At 46.6% G+C, this 14,631-nt stretch overlaps 1 protein-coding gene across 3 annotated transcripts; it reads left to right on the top strand.

Annotated features, from left to right (window-relative positions):
• Positions 1-284: 284 nt before the first annotated feature.
• Positions 285-10,763, top strand: LOC146186391 (uncharacterized). 3 transcript variants are annotated; one of them, XR_014708104.1, is made up of 5 exons: positions 6,983-7,244; positions 7,500-7,613; positions 8,883-9,050; positions 9,612-9,724; positions 10,086-10,763. XR_014708104.1 is itself a non-coding variant. In XM_084607171.1 (4 exons), the coding sequence occupies exons 2-4, from the start codon at positions 7,582-7,584 to the stop codon at positions 10,361-10,363; spliced, it is 423 nt and encodes a 140-aa protein (XP_084463297.1). In that variant the 5' UTR covers positions 285-437; positions 7,500-7,581; the 3' UTR covers positions 10,364-10,763. The 3 variants fall into 3 exon arrangements, 2 of the variants coding, with proteins under 2 accessions (XP_084463297.1, XP_084463296.1); XM_084607171.1 differs by lacking the exons at positions 6,983-7,244; positions 8,883-9,050 and adding an exon at positions 285-437; XM_084607170.1 differs by lacking the exon at positions 8,883-9,050.
• Positions 10,764-14,631: the final 3,868 nt, after the last annotated feature.

Genomic DNA, 14,631 nt, shown 5'->3' with positions numbered 1-14,631 from the left:
GTACGGCGCAGACCAATGCGTGACGAAATGCAGGATCAACCAATGGCCAGCATCCTGCCTCCGCGGGGCTTTTATTTACACGGCATAAGGCTTATTTGCACATCAATATATAATGCTTTTAGTTTGCAAAAAACTGTATTTTAAATTCAACCATATCAAGCAGAAGAAGACATAGTTACCATTGTACAGTTAAATTTTTTTTATTGGTAACGTTTGTCGCCGTAAAGGCGCGCTTGCAGAGGTAAACAGTAAACATGGCGATTTCTAGAAAACACATGAACACATGTTCTCCATGAGAAAACAGCTGATTCCACGGCTCTGCTCTGAATGCATTGTCTAAAGCCAAGTTCGGTGTGGTTGTTCCAAGTGCACGGAAGATTGTGATCGAAGCCAGTGAAGGGCACGGACCAGAAAATCGACGAAGACAACCTGCTGAAGTAAGTTTTGTGTTATATGTCAGCGTTTACATTGATGTATAAAGTGGGGTAAGGGTTATGTGCGCCAAGTACATACATTATTGTGGTTCCGTTTCTTTTTTAGGAAATACAAGGTGACCACGTGACACGGTTATTTGGGCAAAATAAACTATCATAGCTGCATGAACGTCCGACACAGAAATCATTCATTTAAGAACGAGGGACGGTTGAGCGTGCGCAGCCAACTGTACTAGTTAGTTATGTCGCACAAAGGTTTTTCATGTTTTCCCTTTTTTTTTTTCTCTCCGGCTGTTGGTCAACACATTTCGTGTCATTACATTGCCTCTGTTTGTTAGTTTTGTGGGTGCTTCGTGTGATTTATTGCGTTTCTTGTGCGCTGTATATATGTACGAAGTGTCTAAAGGTACGTCCGACGTATCCATTCGATTCTCGTAAAGATACGGCGGACGTCGATATACAGGCTCATGGCTGTATGCACGTCGAGCGCGGCCACATTCCGTGCTACGCGTGAATGGATATCAGCCATATCAGCTATCCGCGACTCTCGATGAGGTGTTACGAAGAGTGCATCCGTTCTAACATAGATCACGGTCTTCACTCAGGATTGTGTACGGCAAGCATCGCTGTCACGCACATAGCTGCAGGCGATGCTACGTACTGCACCAGCTCTACCAGCTGGCATCGAGATACGCACATTCACGAGCAGCTTTCGCTTCGCACTAAACTATCACCTCGATCTGCCCGTAATGCGAGCGAGCTATTCCTAGCATTTACGCTGTCTTAGGTCCTGCATCGACCTCCGAAGGTCTAGCGCCGGCACAACACACACACACCTCGCCGTGCAGAACATTCGGCAGTCCAAAGTATGTATATGAAATGGCATTATGCTCGTTCCTCTTAGCAGACCGAGGGAAAAGGATGTTTCTAGCTAAATTATTCGTTTAAATTCTACCTCAGAGCCGTGGAAGAAGACATGCCGAATCTACTAGAGGCCTGCGCTGCTACTGCGGCGAGCTGCACATCGACTCGTCGAGGCGAAGACCTACTGCACCGCACCGCAAGAGTGCACAACCGGAAAGCCGGAAGCGCGAATGATCCGAATTCCCTGTGAACAGCAATGTTCTTTGGTATTTAGGGGAAGACTAGACTAAAGTGCTTAGCCTGCATCTTTTTCTTGTCGTTGAATTTTGCGTACATGTAGTTTAAACCCCCGCATGCTCGAAGTTAGCCTGACCCGACTGAACGGCCGCGCAGCTGAAACGATCGGGATCGATATGCATGCATCGCCGGACTTAGGTACGCGGTAGAAAATGTGCGCTGCACATTTCGTTGCAGAAGCTGACTCTTGGAATTTTGCAGAGTGGGCCATGCAAGTGATCGTTGCTACAACCACGCATCCATATTCCAAAGGCTGGCCTACCCCGAGGCGCATAAATGTTCAACCGTGGACGTATCAATGATCGAAGAGAGGACAGATTTTCACAATATTGGGCGCGAAATCGATAGCTACCAGTGCTCAGTGTTAGAGAAATTCTGCCTTGATCATGCGCAATTCAGTGTTTCAGGTTTGGTCAGTAGCTATAAGTTTGAACAGTTCGCCTGTCAAGTCAGCGGTGCCAGCGATGGACCGGCGGAGCGATTTTCCACGCTACACCGCTGTCTTGCTAGAAAGCCTACCTAGGCGGCGTTTGACATTCAGCTGCTTTTTGTGGGCCCCGTAAATGAAAGCAACGCCTTCAGAAATGCGTTAAATGCTCAAAAATGTATTCTCTTCAACAGTTTCACTCCAGGCTGTCAAAGCAGGCGGACGTTGATAAAACAGTTGAGCACTCCAGTCTTTAGAAATCTGTAGAATCGCCTTCAGTTTGTAAAAGTATTGGAATAGGTCACTTTCCGATCGCTGGGACATAGACCCTCATGACAGCGCTTTCACGTGAATAAGGACCACACCAGACCAAAAGCTTGTCTCATATAACATAGCTAACTAAGGTATACCTTACAGCATTGTGTTGATTTTTATGGTGCATAAGCGACTAATGCTGCCATGCACCAAGAACAAGGTTTAATGTATTTATTTTGTGTGTAATGACTAAAATGTTTTTTAGGATGTAGCTTGTTTAGGAACATTTTAGGAAACCAAAAATGCAGGAAATTTGCACGTCTCTCCTAGGATCATGCTAGGATGGAAAGGGATCTGTTGCAAAATTGTACAAAATGTTTCCTCTTATTTTCTCGACTCTGGCGCACGTGTAAGATATGGTTTATTGTTAGTTCATCTCCACACTCCTTGCATATTGGTTTGTCCTCTTTCATAAGTATGAAGCTGTGTGTGAGGTGTTGGTATGTGTTTTTTGAAGATGGCCTAAAATGGCCTCCATGTTGTGTTTCTGATTACTGCATGATTTCCATTCCTTAATGACAGGTTTGACAAGTATAGTTTGTAGTTTATTTCAATGTTTCAAAAATCCTGCCATTTCACTTTAACTTTTTTTGTACAAGCTTCTTGGTATCTTCATGCAGCATATTCACCCTCTGTAATTTAGCATTGTGTCAAGGTAACCTGGTTATTTCTTTTCATCACCTTTTAATCCTTGGAAGTCATAGAAATAAATGAGATCCACAATCATGAGCTATCTAGGGTATGCATATGTCCATCGCTCAGTGGAATGGTGTCAGTACGCTCTCAGAACAGGTCTTGTGGTAACAACAACCATTGTCTGAGGTGGTCCTTTAATGGGCATTGAAATGCTAAGTAACTACAGGTACTGATAAAACTCTTGATCATGTTATGTGATGATGCGATCCTTGCATGCATATGGGTATACATTTCAGAATCTGCAGTGCACCACTTGACCATTTGCCACCAGTTTGTGTGAAAATGTATTTTTCATGCATGTTAACCAGTATTTAACAGATGACCCCTGTGCACAAGCCAAAAGTGCCACGAGCCAAATCTCACGAGGCCACACGACATGGCAGGAGCTGTTAAGTCAAGCTTACAAAGTTATATTTGAAATATGTTCTGGGATGTTTCAGCTCCAATTAAGAAAGGTTGAGGCTTACAGAGGTCTATGCCAGGTTGTCTATCACCTTACAAGGCAGCCTACGACCGTATGCTAATGAGTATATCTGAGACAACAGAGACATGAATTAAGGAATTAGTAATTATGTTTGTAGCAAAGGGCATGTAAATTAACGGGAATCCACAGTGGGATCTGCAGACAAAAACCATTAACGCTGGCACACCATACCCTTACAGGTGGAGATTAGGAGTCTCCCTAATTTTTTTTCTGCTCAAAGCTTGTCATTTCCTTCATTCTTCCAGATGAGGAAGATGTGAAAATGATAGCATCGAAAATTCCAGAGACCATCGTTAACAAGGATGCTGATCCCAACAGCGTAAAAAGGAATTTCAGAAAAGATGGGTGACTAGTAATGCTGGCAACAGTTGAAGCTAAGTGGAAAGGCATGAAATTGAAATGCAACATATGCAGACATATGTTGCGAGACGACCAGTCTGTGGTGTGCGACATCTGTCTCCGTTAGTTTCATCAAGTGATTGGCCGAAGCAGATGGGGCTTGTGGTTTTGTGATAAGTGCAGTGTAGTAGCATAGATGCAACCTTGCCCATTAATAGTTGGAGTGGAGTAAGTGCATTGTTTTGTTTTTGTAAGATGTTCATGGTTTCCATGCAAACATTATGAGAATTTTTTTCCTAGAGAATATTTGCTGAAATGTGAATATAATGTGCAATAAAACTAGTGTTTTCTTGCTATTTACTTTTCCTTGTATACATTAGTTCTGTGAAGAAAACCACAGGCTAGAAGGAAATGTAATGGCATGCATTTTGATACTTGGCCCCGTTGTGCTGGCTCAGTAGTTAGAGTGCTTGGCTGCTGAACCCAAAGATGCAGATTTGGTTCCAGCCAGAGCAGGAGCATTTCAATAGAGGCGAAACAATAGGCCGTCATGCACCGTGCGGTGTCAGTGCATGTGAAAGAACCCCAGATGGTCGAAATTATACCGCAGCCCTCAACTATTGTGTTCCTCATAGCCGTAGTTATTTTGGGATGCTAAACCAGATATATATCACATCATACTCTGAGTAAGATGCTATTCATGGTCAGTTAATCATACACTAAATGATCAATTTTTTTCTGCATGGTACAGCAGCTGTTGTACAATTTTACTTTAGCCTTCATGAAGAATATCACACTGGCTCCACATGGCCTTCTGTTGACCCTTGATATGCGTCACAATCACACACCCGAGTATGTATTTGTCTAAAGGCACCTATGCATGCAAGGAGGGGACCGTTACTTTCCACTTGTCAGAACTGAAATGCATGATCCACATCATTTCTGTAATTCAACTGCTTGCTATTTGAACTGTCCAGCATTGATGCAAGTTTCAAAGAACTGCAATTAGCAAATTAATCTAAGCAGCAAACCATGCCAAGAACTGCTTCGGTTTCATCTTTAGCAACTGTTTGGGAACTAAAATTAGCCAAATGTTGCAAAACATAGATGAGAGGTTACAAAATCTAAAAAACAATGCAGCCTACCTGTGGCATGTAGGGTTTCACATCCTAAAGTGACATATGTAGCTATGAAGAATACCGTAGTGGAGAGCTCCAGACTAATTTGACTGCCCGGGCTTTGTACTTTGCATTGACATCTTGCAGAAAACAGAAGCATTTGCATTTCACCTGCACCAAAGTGCGACTGCCATCACTGGTATTAAACATCACGACCTTGGGGCAAGTAGCCTAACGTGCCACTAAGATGTCACAGCGTGTACGTACATGCTATACATGTCAACCTTTCTAGCATTAAAGCTGTCACATGCATGGCAGATATTCATGTTCAGCTTTGGACTGACAAGTTTAAAAGTGTACTATTTGTGTTTGTCTAGCATGAAAAACAAAGGAAACTAAGGAAAAACGAAAAAAAAAATGAAGATAATAAGTTGAAAAAGCACTAGTCATTAACACATAAAGCATATTCGTTCCTTTATTAATGATAAAGTGGCCTTCAACAATAGTACAAAGCCTGAACATTTAAAAAGGTGCTGTGCCAGGCAGCTATTTTACAGAAACCTGAACCATTTCACCTGTAGTAATGCGCATCCCGGCGGTGTGGGCTGGGCACTTATTTTTCGGTCCACTCCAACATGCGAAAACTGCATCATGTGCATTCCCATTTTCCGAGTTTTGAGCTCTGTAGTACAGGCTAACAAATTGTCGATGACTTATTTTCGTCTGATTGTTGCACAGCGCGTGTAAATAAATTACCACTGCACCTAATAAACACTGACATGCACGTGCAACATCGCCGATCATAAACGGACACAATGATGTCCGTCCGGACATCGGCGCACTCATCACAGCACTCTAGTAGGACGTAATCCGTACATCACAGCATCTCATGGTAAGCACAAACCACACCTCCAGTTGTACAACAAACACGAATGACGCGATGCTTGGGCTAGAGACACGCCGGCGGTGCCCAGCATTTTCAGCGCCGCTTGTACTACGTGGAACTTGCAGCACCAAACCTCAATGCGAGCAGAAAGCGATGCGTTACGTGACGCATCTCATCACAGATGGAAGTGAGGAAACTTTGAAGAATCAAAACTACATAATTACATAACGACCATCGTAGACGTTAATCCACATAATAACGAGGACCAAATGAGCGGGCGTGCGGGCCGCGGGCTGGCCGTCAACACCGCGATTACATGCGCTTGCGCTCTGGTCCTGCTTGCCACCCTGCCGCGGTCCAACTCACGTAAACCTATCATCATGCCATCACGTAGTATATCACCCATTCTAGGCACTATTCTTGCCACTGTACTATTCTTTGTAATTTCACATTTCACGCATGCAGTATGTAGTACATACTTCTTGCACCTCGCACGTACACCTCATACCAACTTCGATTTGGCTACATATGGCTACCATGTTGTTGCTACAACCCACCTACAACCACATCTGGGGATCTCGGATCCGTCCGGCTTTCCCGACGGATCCCAAGGCCCATATCGGAGAAAAATGCGTTGGGTCCGTCGGAAGAACCCTACCGATCGGGTCCGTCCGCCGTACCTCTGAAAAATATTTCCCGGATCCGTCGGACGGATCCCGAAGAAAAACGCACAGGATCCGTCGGACGTACCTTTAAGACCATTGATCGGGTCCGTCCGACGTACCTTTAGCCACAGCCATATATGTATGCCACTCCTGCTAGGACCGGAATACTGGTCTGCAGTATCTTGAAATAAAATAAATAAATTATCGTTCGTTATCCTGCGGCGCAAGTTTCTTCAGCGCTGCGCCTGCATACGTAACCGTAAACTAAATATTTGATGTTGCTATTTCGTTTTGAAAGACAAATCGTACGTTATGGTTCCTCTTTTTCCAGCCGCAACCTTAGTTGTTGCACGCCTATGGCTGTTCGCTGTTGCTACATCGAAACCGCAACCAGAAATTATGCACCCTTTTTCGCCGCTAGTTGCTGCCTGCAGTGCAAGTTTTGGCGCCAGTTGAAATGGTGGCTTGTGAGTGTAGGATGTCGCGTGAGCAGGAGCTGCTTCTGGTAGAGTTTATGGAAACACATACTCTACTAGCACGCAGCTCCGCGGAATTCACCAGCTCGTACACAGCCGCTGAAAAGCGCGTACTGTGAAACGAGCTGGCAGCTCTTCTGAACAGGGCCCGGCCGTCAAGACAGCCGACGGTTGGCGGCACTTGTGTCACGTGTTGTGCTGCCGAAAGCGGATTGATGCGGCCCGCATAAAGCTAGAGTGCTGGTAAGTCCGTCAGCATCATTTTGTAAAATGTCATTTCAGCATGCCTCGCTGCATTACGAACCGGAGGTGGCGAGCTCGGCGCATTCGGGGCCCGCATTCTAAATCATATCGACACGGCCAGCGCTACATGAATCGGGCCTGCACTCTTCGGACGTAAGGTCGTCCTAAACCGCGGTGTCGTTACAAGCAGTTGACGCATACTTTGCTTGCATGAGTATACAGGCAGGAACGTGTGGCGTTATGGCATTTTAACAGGCCTACCAGCCCGCCGCCAGCAGCTCACCAACATATGGCCTAGGGCGTGTCGGGGGAAAGGCCGGGGACGAGCGGAGGCAGCATGGTGTCTACTGAAGCCGACAGCAAGACAAGGTAAGCAGCACCTCGCATCGCGCTTTTGTGCGATTTAGCCATATGAGCTATGCAGTGCGAAAGTTTCGGCGTAACTTAAGGCTGAGCTGCATATACGTGAAAACCCGGAATACATGGAGCGTTTTTGCCGCGTCAAACCGGTGTTTTGCGCCCGACGGCGCGCACTCGACGCCCCGCCTCAAAAAAAAAAAAAAGAAAAGAAACGCCCGCCGCCTCCCATCTAGACCTGCCAGATATTTGACGCGCGCCGCGCGCGTCTGACGCTACCGAAAGTGGCCAAATTCAACTCACTTCCGTCTTTTCGTTCCCTTTGGTGCGAACCCTCACATCTTTACTCGCGCGCGCTCTACCCGCATAGAGAAATGGCGACCAAAGCCTCGCGTGTAGAGTTCAATGATAAACTTATATGCGCGGTGCAAAAGCGCCCCATATTATGGGATAGCTCCCGCAAAGACTACAAAAACCACAGGAAGAAAGCAGCGGCATGGGCCGAAATTGTCACGGAAATTGGATGCGACTCGGGTATGTTTGCATGCTACAAGTATTTCTAGCAAAGTGCAGGGCAGTCGTTTTCTGCGCCTTTTAACGGTCTGCATGCATGTTCTTCTTAGGAATGTATCCCGCATGGTCAAAGAGCCTCTGTTCCGCTGCTGCACTACTAGTATGCGCGGCGGAGCCAGTCTTCGAGCCGATCATTGCTTGAGTGTTCCCTGCAGTGAAATGATGCGACATATGCTCTTTTATTACGTTTGCCTGTCTGGAAGATATCAGAGTTCTTGTTACATGCATATGCAACGAGGTTGTCGATCTGCATGAATTTGTTCATGGGTAGGTGCATGGTTACGAGCATTGGGCTAGTTGGCTCACAATATTGTGAAAAGCATGTAGCTAGCCACAAGGGCGACCAGCCTCGCCGTGTCATCAACGTGGTGTGTTACGTGCATTTCAAGATAACGTCAATACTTATTTCAACCTCGCCGCGGTCCCTTAATGGTTTGTTGCTGCTCCTCGAGGACGCGGATGAGATTGCGGCAGCCATATTTCAGTCGAGGTAAAACGCAATAGGAGCCTGTATACTGTGCGTTGTCAGTGCACGTTTAATTCCTACGTGGTCAAAATTTCTCGAGCCTTCCAGCAACCATACCGTGACAAGCAAAGGCTAATTAATGGCGTGCTGTTTTGGATTCCTAAAATATTCACCGTAACATATTTAATTGGTGTGAATGTATGGTAGTGAACAGAGATTAATCTGTGAAACTCTATTGGCAGGCGTTAATATAATTGCGCTGTGGAAAAGCCTGCGCGATACTTTCATAAAGAAACATTGCGCATGGAAGGATGGTGCACCAAGTGGTTCAGGAGCCGCCGATGCTATGCAAGTGCAGTGGCCGTACTTCCACCTGATGATGCTCCTGAAAGATAGGTGGACATTGGCAGGTATGGCCATTGCTTGATGGTTACTGGTTTAAAACAATTTATTTCCAAAAGAAGCCCAATAAAGGGTGCTACATACATAAAGAGGCTAGGAAGCAAAGTGCTTGGCAAGCAAGATCAGATGACATATAAGCAGCTGAAAAAAGATATATACATATATATTCTACAGGTTGCGTACTGGAATGGGTTGTTTATCATTTTGTGTGTAAAAAAATTAACATGCATGATTGCAGCTGTTTGCATTATTTACAACAGTCTTTTTTTTTTTAAGAATGTTGTTGATTGCCTCAGGGCATAAAGGAATATGTAAAAATAAAATAAAAAGGTATGAAATGAAAGAAAAAAAGTTGGCAGTTAAAATAAAGTCCAAGAGGGAATGATGATGAGGCCCCTGCGTCCAAGCAATGTAAGAAGACTGGTTGTTTGGCGAAAGACCCACTGCTGTCGGGTAAAGTCTTTTTCTTTCAACCAAGCATTATCATATCAGTAAGAATTTGTGCAATTGTGAAATGTAAAGAAGTTTGTGGCACTGAGGCTCATGTGATGTTCCATTTTTATTTTCAGCACCATCTCAAACAGCCATGGGCAGGGCCCATGTATTCAGGACATAGAAGACATTGAACCACTGCACAATCAGTGCAAATCTCTGCTGCGCTCAATATACAGTGAGGTAGAAGGTATGAATTTACATTTGAGTTATGCCACTAACTACTTGGAAATGTGTTTGCAAGAGCGCACACATGGAGTAGAAATTGCTGACAGTGAAGCCTCTCAAAGATCGAAAGTAATGCTTTGCTTTTTACAAGTACCATTCTGGTATTTAAAAAAAAAAAAAAGGTATTATTCCTCATGTTACAGTCAACATGATGCTGAAAACCATAATGGCCTATGTGAGGCTCAATTCTGGAATACATACTCGCATTTATAAAGAAGCAGCATGGCATGTTCCTGCTAGTCATTTTGTGTCTTGTTTGTATAATCTTGCTAAATCTTTTATAGTGCTTCAGCTTTGAAATCCTCTGTTTTGTCTGGACACAGATGAACAGTTGCAAGACGAGGTCTGCGGAATGCAGGCAAGGAGGAGCCCGAGCCCAGAGCCACTCGCATCAAATGGCCTGACACAGTCCAGCAGGACATCAACCCCACAAAGCCCTCGGCTTGTTCCCCAAAAAAGGAAACGAAAAGAAAAAGCGAGATGGCAAGAGGACATAGACAAAGGAAATATGATTACAGAGGAACGAGACGAAGCAGCAATGTATGGGCAGTTCATGGGCAGTTCAAGCTTCGAGCATGCCCAAAGCATGCGATGGAGCTAGATTTCCTTCACTTTATAGCTAAATATACTTTTGAAAGCAAAGAAATGTATTCAGTGGCCTGTTTGTATATGGGCCATCAACTTCTTATAGTGTTTCCAGTCCACCACAGCTAAACCAGGCTATGTAGCATGTTATTCCTGAACATTTGCCAAAAATCCCTGACCACTGAAGAGGTGGGAAAGATACCAGGCAATGATAAGGAACAGTATAAAGGGTGTATTTGCTATTCACAGCGTAATCTTTACTGAAATTAGAAATGTACCTTTGAAAATGAATTTGCTCGTTTGAAAGAACTGATTTCTTCATGAAGAGAGTCCAACCTTAAAACTGACTTGTGCTTCTCTTCAAACTCTTTCGCAGGGGTATCTACCTTCTCCTTTATTCTTCTGAGCATATGCGTTTCCACTAAGAGCATTCGAATGTCAGATGTTCATTTTGGATCTGAAGGCTCCGCCTTCTAGAATACGGGTCCGCGAGCGATGGTCTCGCCTGACGAGTGAAAACCAAGTCTTTCTTAAAAACACCGGTTTATTCCGGATCAACAGAAAAGTATAAAATAGAAAAGAAACAGCATTGGTCAAAACTGCGCTGGAAACATGCCGTCGAAGTGCGCGACAATGGACTATGCAGAATAAAACGGAACGTGGGTCAGGGCTTCACCGCGACAACACAAAACACACTGCGGCGCGGATAGGGCGAGTACAAAGCGTTGATTACGGTACAAAAGCATTGCTACTCGCGTGGCAGCACTCACGCTAACACTCCTAAGGCTTTCTTGTAGGCGCCGCTTCCGTCTTTGCCTCGCAGGACTCCGCTCTGTCGTCCGTGTACATCCCGCCGGCTTGGGACGCTGCCACGCCGCCCTTCTCTGGCCGGCCTCCCGGCGAAAGAGCCTCGAGCCATGCTTCCGATGCGCTTATCTACCCTCTGTCTCCCGTCGATAACATGCCGCCCCCGCTCCGGGCAGCTCGCTCATGTGTACTCGCGCTGCCCGGGCGGGCACCAGCACAAACAGAAAAAAGCACGCGCGGTTTGAGACGCTAAAAGGGGCTGTGGGGCCCCACACTCCCCCCCTCTCAAGACGGGACACCTCCCAAGGTGTAAAACAAAAATAATGCGGGATAAGGACGGAACTGGTACTGCTGCTGGCGGGGCGCATGCTTGGAGGTATCCGCCGAGCGTGGGTACCCGTAGTGCCTGGTAGGTCAAGTGGTTCTATGTGGCTAGTGGACGGCCGTGGTAAGCTCGGAGATCGTCCACGTTGACTGGTCCGGCTTCTCGACCACCCTGCACATGGCGAATAAAGTAAGAAAGCCGAGACGCGCGCTTTGTTATCGTGTAACGGCCAGTCCATCGTGGAGCGAGAGAAGCCGCAAACCCTTTTGCTGCATCACTTAGTGGGTGCGTGCGGCGAAGGACTTTGTCGCCGACTGTGAACTCCAAAGGTCGCCTTCCCTTGTTGTACTGGTTACAGTGTTCCAGGCGGGCAAGGTCCAAGTTTTCCCTTGCCTCCTTCAGAGTCTCGGCCAAGCGGCTGGAAAGATCATGCGCAAATTTAGAATGGCTAAGACCCGGTAAATCAGAGCCATTCAGAGCATGCTCAATAGGGAACCTGAGCTCACGACCAAGAAGAATGGCCGCTGGCGTAAAACCTGTTGACCGGCTTACTGTGGTTCTTGTGGCGAATGCCATTTCCTGGATACGAGCGTCCCAGTCCTTGTGCCGCTCCGTGAATGCCACCATCATAGTCTTGAGATTTCGGTTCACTCGCTCTGTAATGTTTGCTTGAGGATGGTAGGGCGTAGTCTTTTTGTGCTGCACGCCAAGAACTTTGCAAGTGGCAGTGAATATCATACCGGTGAAATAAGTGGCATTATCAGTGATAAGCTGAGCTGGGAAACCAAAGCGAGTGAATGTTTCTAGTAGCTTATCCCAAATTATTTTCGAGTCTAGCCTACTCAGGGGATACAATTTACCCATTTCGAGAAATGATCAGTGATTACTAACAAGTAGCGATTCCCTTTCACTGATCTGGGATAGGGACCCATTATGTCGTAAGCTACAATTTCCCATGGGTATCGGCTCTCTACAGGTTGCATGAGGCCCGGTGGTTTCCCTCCCCTCGGCTTCGCGGTCTGGCAGGTATGACAAGTGCGGACGAATGTCAGGACATCCCGCTGGCTTGTAGTTCTCGTTTTCAACGGCGGTCTCCATGGCAGCTCCTTCTTGGCTAATTGTTTAGTGCACACAAAGCGAGCAGAGCTTGGAACGCGATCTTGCTTCGTGTCCTCTGTTCAACCGGTGGCCACCCTGATAAACCGGTCCGGTCCGAAGTCTACGGTCGTATTGCGGAGACAACTACTGCCCGCTCATGCAGCTCTTGAAAACTGCGCAAAAACTCTAGCAAACCCTCGTTTTTGCCTTGCGTCCTGGTGCAAAGCTCGTCTTTCATACGTATGTCATAGTCAGGCGGCAAAAACTCTTCTCGAAAGCGGTCTATAAAATCCTGCTTTGTTGTGAACGGCCGCTGTCTACGCCTCCAGGTTGCTGCGGAACGTACCAAAGCTACGGGAAGCACACGCGTGGCCAGAGCGCTGTCCGAAATTGCCATTGCCTTCTGATAATCGTCGATTTCATAAAGAAAATCGGAAACGCATTTCTTGTCGGCGTATCCTTTAAACCTTGGCACGGCCAAATTCAGCCGCAGCTGATTATCGCGATACAAGGGTGTGGGCGTTAACGAAACTGCCTCACTTCTTACCATTTCTCTGAAATGTGCCTTTGATTCAAGTAGCTCGAACAGGAGGCCAAGAATTCCGCTACAAATGTCCGACAGTTCGCTTTTCCTGTCTTCTGATTGCTCATGCCTGGAACCCGCCTGTGTGGGAGGCCGAACTGTCTCCGTTAAGTGGGCGCTTGCACCCGGTAAGTCCGACATCGCTACGCACGAAACTGCATGAACCTCAAAGGGCTACACTCGCGGGGCAAGCCAAAGCTCGAGCAGAAAGCGCGTTGGGCGCCAAATGAAGGCTCCGCCTTCTAGGATACGGGTCCGCGAGCGATGGTCTCGCCCGACGAGTGAAAACCAAGTCTTTCTTAAAAACACCGGTTTATTCCGGATCAACAGAAAAGTATAAAATAGAAAAGAAACAGCATTGGTCAAAACTGCGCTGGAAACATGCCGTCGAAGTGCGTGACAATGGACTATGCAGAATAAAACGGAACGTGGGTCAGGGCTTCACCGCGACAACACAAAACACACTGCGGCGCAGATAGGGCGAGTACAAAGCATTGATTACGGTACAAAACCATTGCTACTCGCGTGGCAGCACTCACGCTAACACTCCTAAGGCTTTCTTGTAGGCGCCGCTTCCGTCTTTGCCTCGCAGGACTCCGCTCTGTCGTCCGTGTACATCCCGCCGGCTTGGGACACTGCCACGCCGCCCTTCTCTGGCCGGCCTCCCGGCGAAAGAGCCTCGAGCCATGCTTCCGACGGGCTTATCTACCCTCTGTCTCGCGTCGATAACATGCCGCCCCCGCTCCGGGCAGCTCGCTCATGCGTACTCGCGCTGCCCGGGCGGACACCAGCACAAACAGAAAAAAGCGCGCGCGGTTTGAGATGCTAAAAGGGGCTGTGGGGCCCCACAGATCATAAGTATCAAAAATTGGCTGATATTACAACACAAGTATTTTCACAAAATGCAACGATAAAAGGAACATGGCACTGCAACAGATATTTAAACCCTCATCATTTATTGCGACTTAACACCAACTGTGAACCTCAATATGAAGGGTCTGGGCACAAGGGAGGGGCTGAATGTTCCCACGAAATGCTGTGAGCTGCCCTTCTCAGCATGGTTCAGACATATAAGGTTTATATTTCCAGCTAGTGACTTGTGGTTGAACATCTCCTCATTGGGGGATATCTCAGTTAACCTTTCTTATATGATCATCTTATGACAGATGTGCTGCGTATTCCTGACAAACACAAAGTGATATAATAGAAAAGCAGCAGCCTTCAACACTCCCTTGTGATAGCTAATGGCTCGGCTTCATCTGTGGAATAGTGCCCAAAACACAGCACGCTTGCCAGGACGTGGCCCGCTTATCCCTGTGACTAGGCACTTATGCTCACCAGTTTTTGTACTGCTTTAATGCCTGAAGGCATTAATATGGACGAAGGCCTTCCTATTCCTTTAGGCCGCAACTGGGTTGGAAAACTACACCTTGACGGGAAAATAGTGTTCACAGATGGAGAAGAAAACAAA

This window comes from Amblyomma maculatum, chromosome 6 (genome assembly GCF_055883805.1).
Source record: "Amblyomma maculatum isolate TAMU_Amacu chromosome 6, ASM5588380v1, whole genome shotgun sequence".
NCBI lineage: Eukaryota > Metazoa > Arthropoda > Arachnida > Ixodida > Ixodidae > Amblyomma > Amblyomma maculatum.
This window is presented reverse-complemented; position numbering and strand designations above follow the sequence as displayed.

What these genes read in the sequence shown, in the direction of transcription:
- LOC146186391 (XM_084607171.1), top strand. Translation starts at nt 7,582, where the DNA reads ATGGTGTCTACTGAAGCCGACAGCAAGACAAG. An exon ending in GAAGCCGACAGCAAGACAAG is followed by an intron (nt 7,614 to 9,611) that starts GTAAGCAGCACC and finishes TTTTATTTTCAG; the next exon opens with CACCATCTCAAACAGCCATG. An exon ending in AATATACAGTGAGGTAGAAG is followed by an intron (nt 9,725 to 10,085) that starts GTATGAATTTAC and finishes GTCTGGACACAG; the next exon opens with ATGAACAGTTGCAAGACGAG.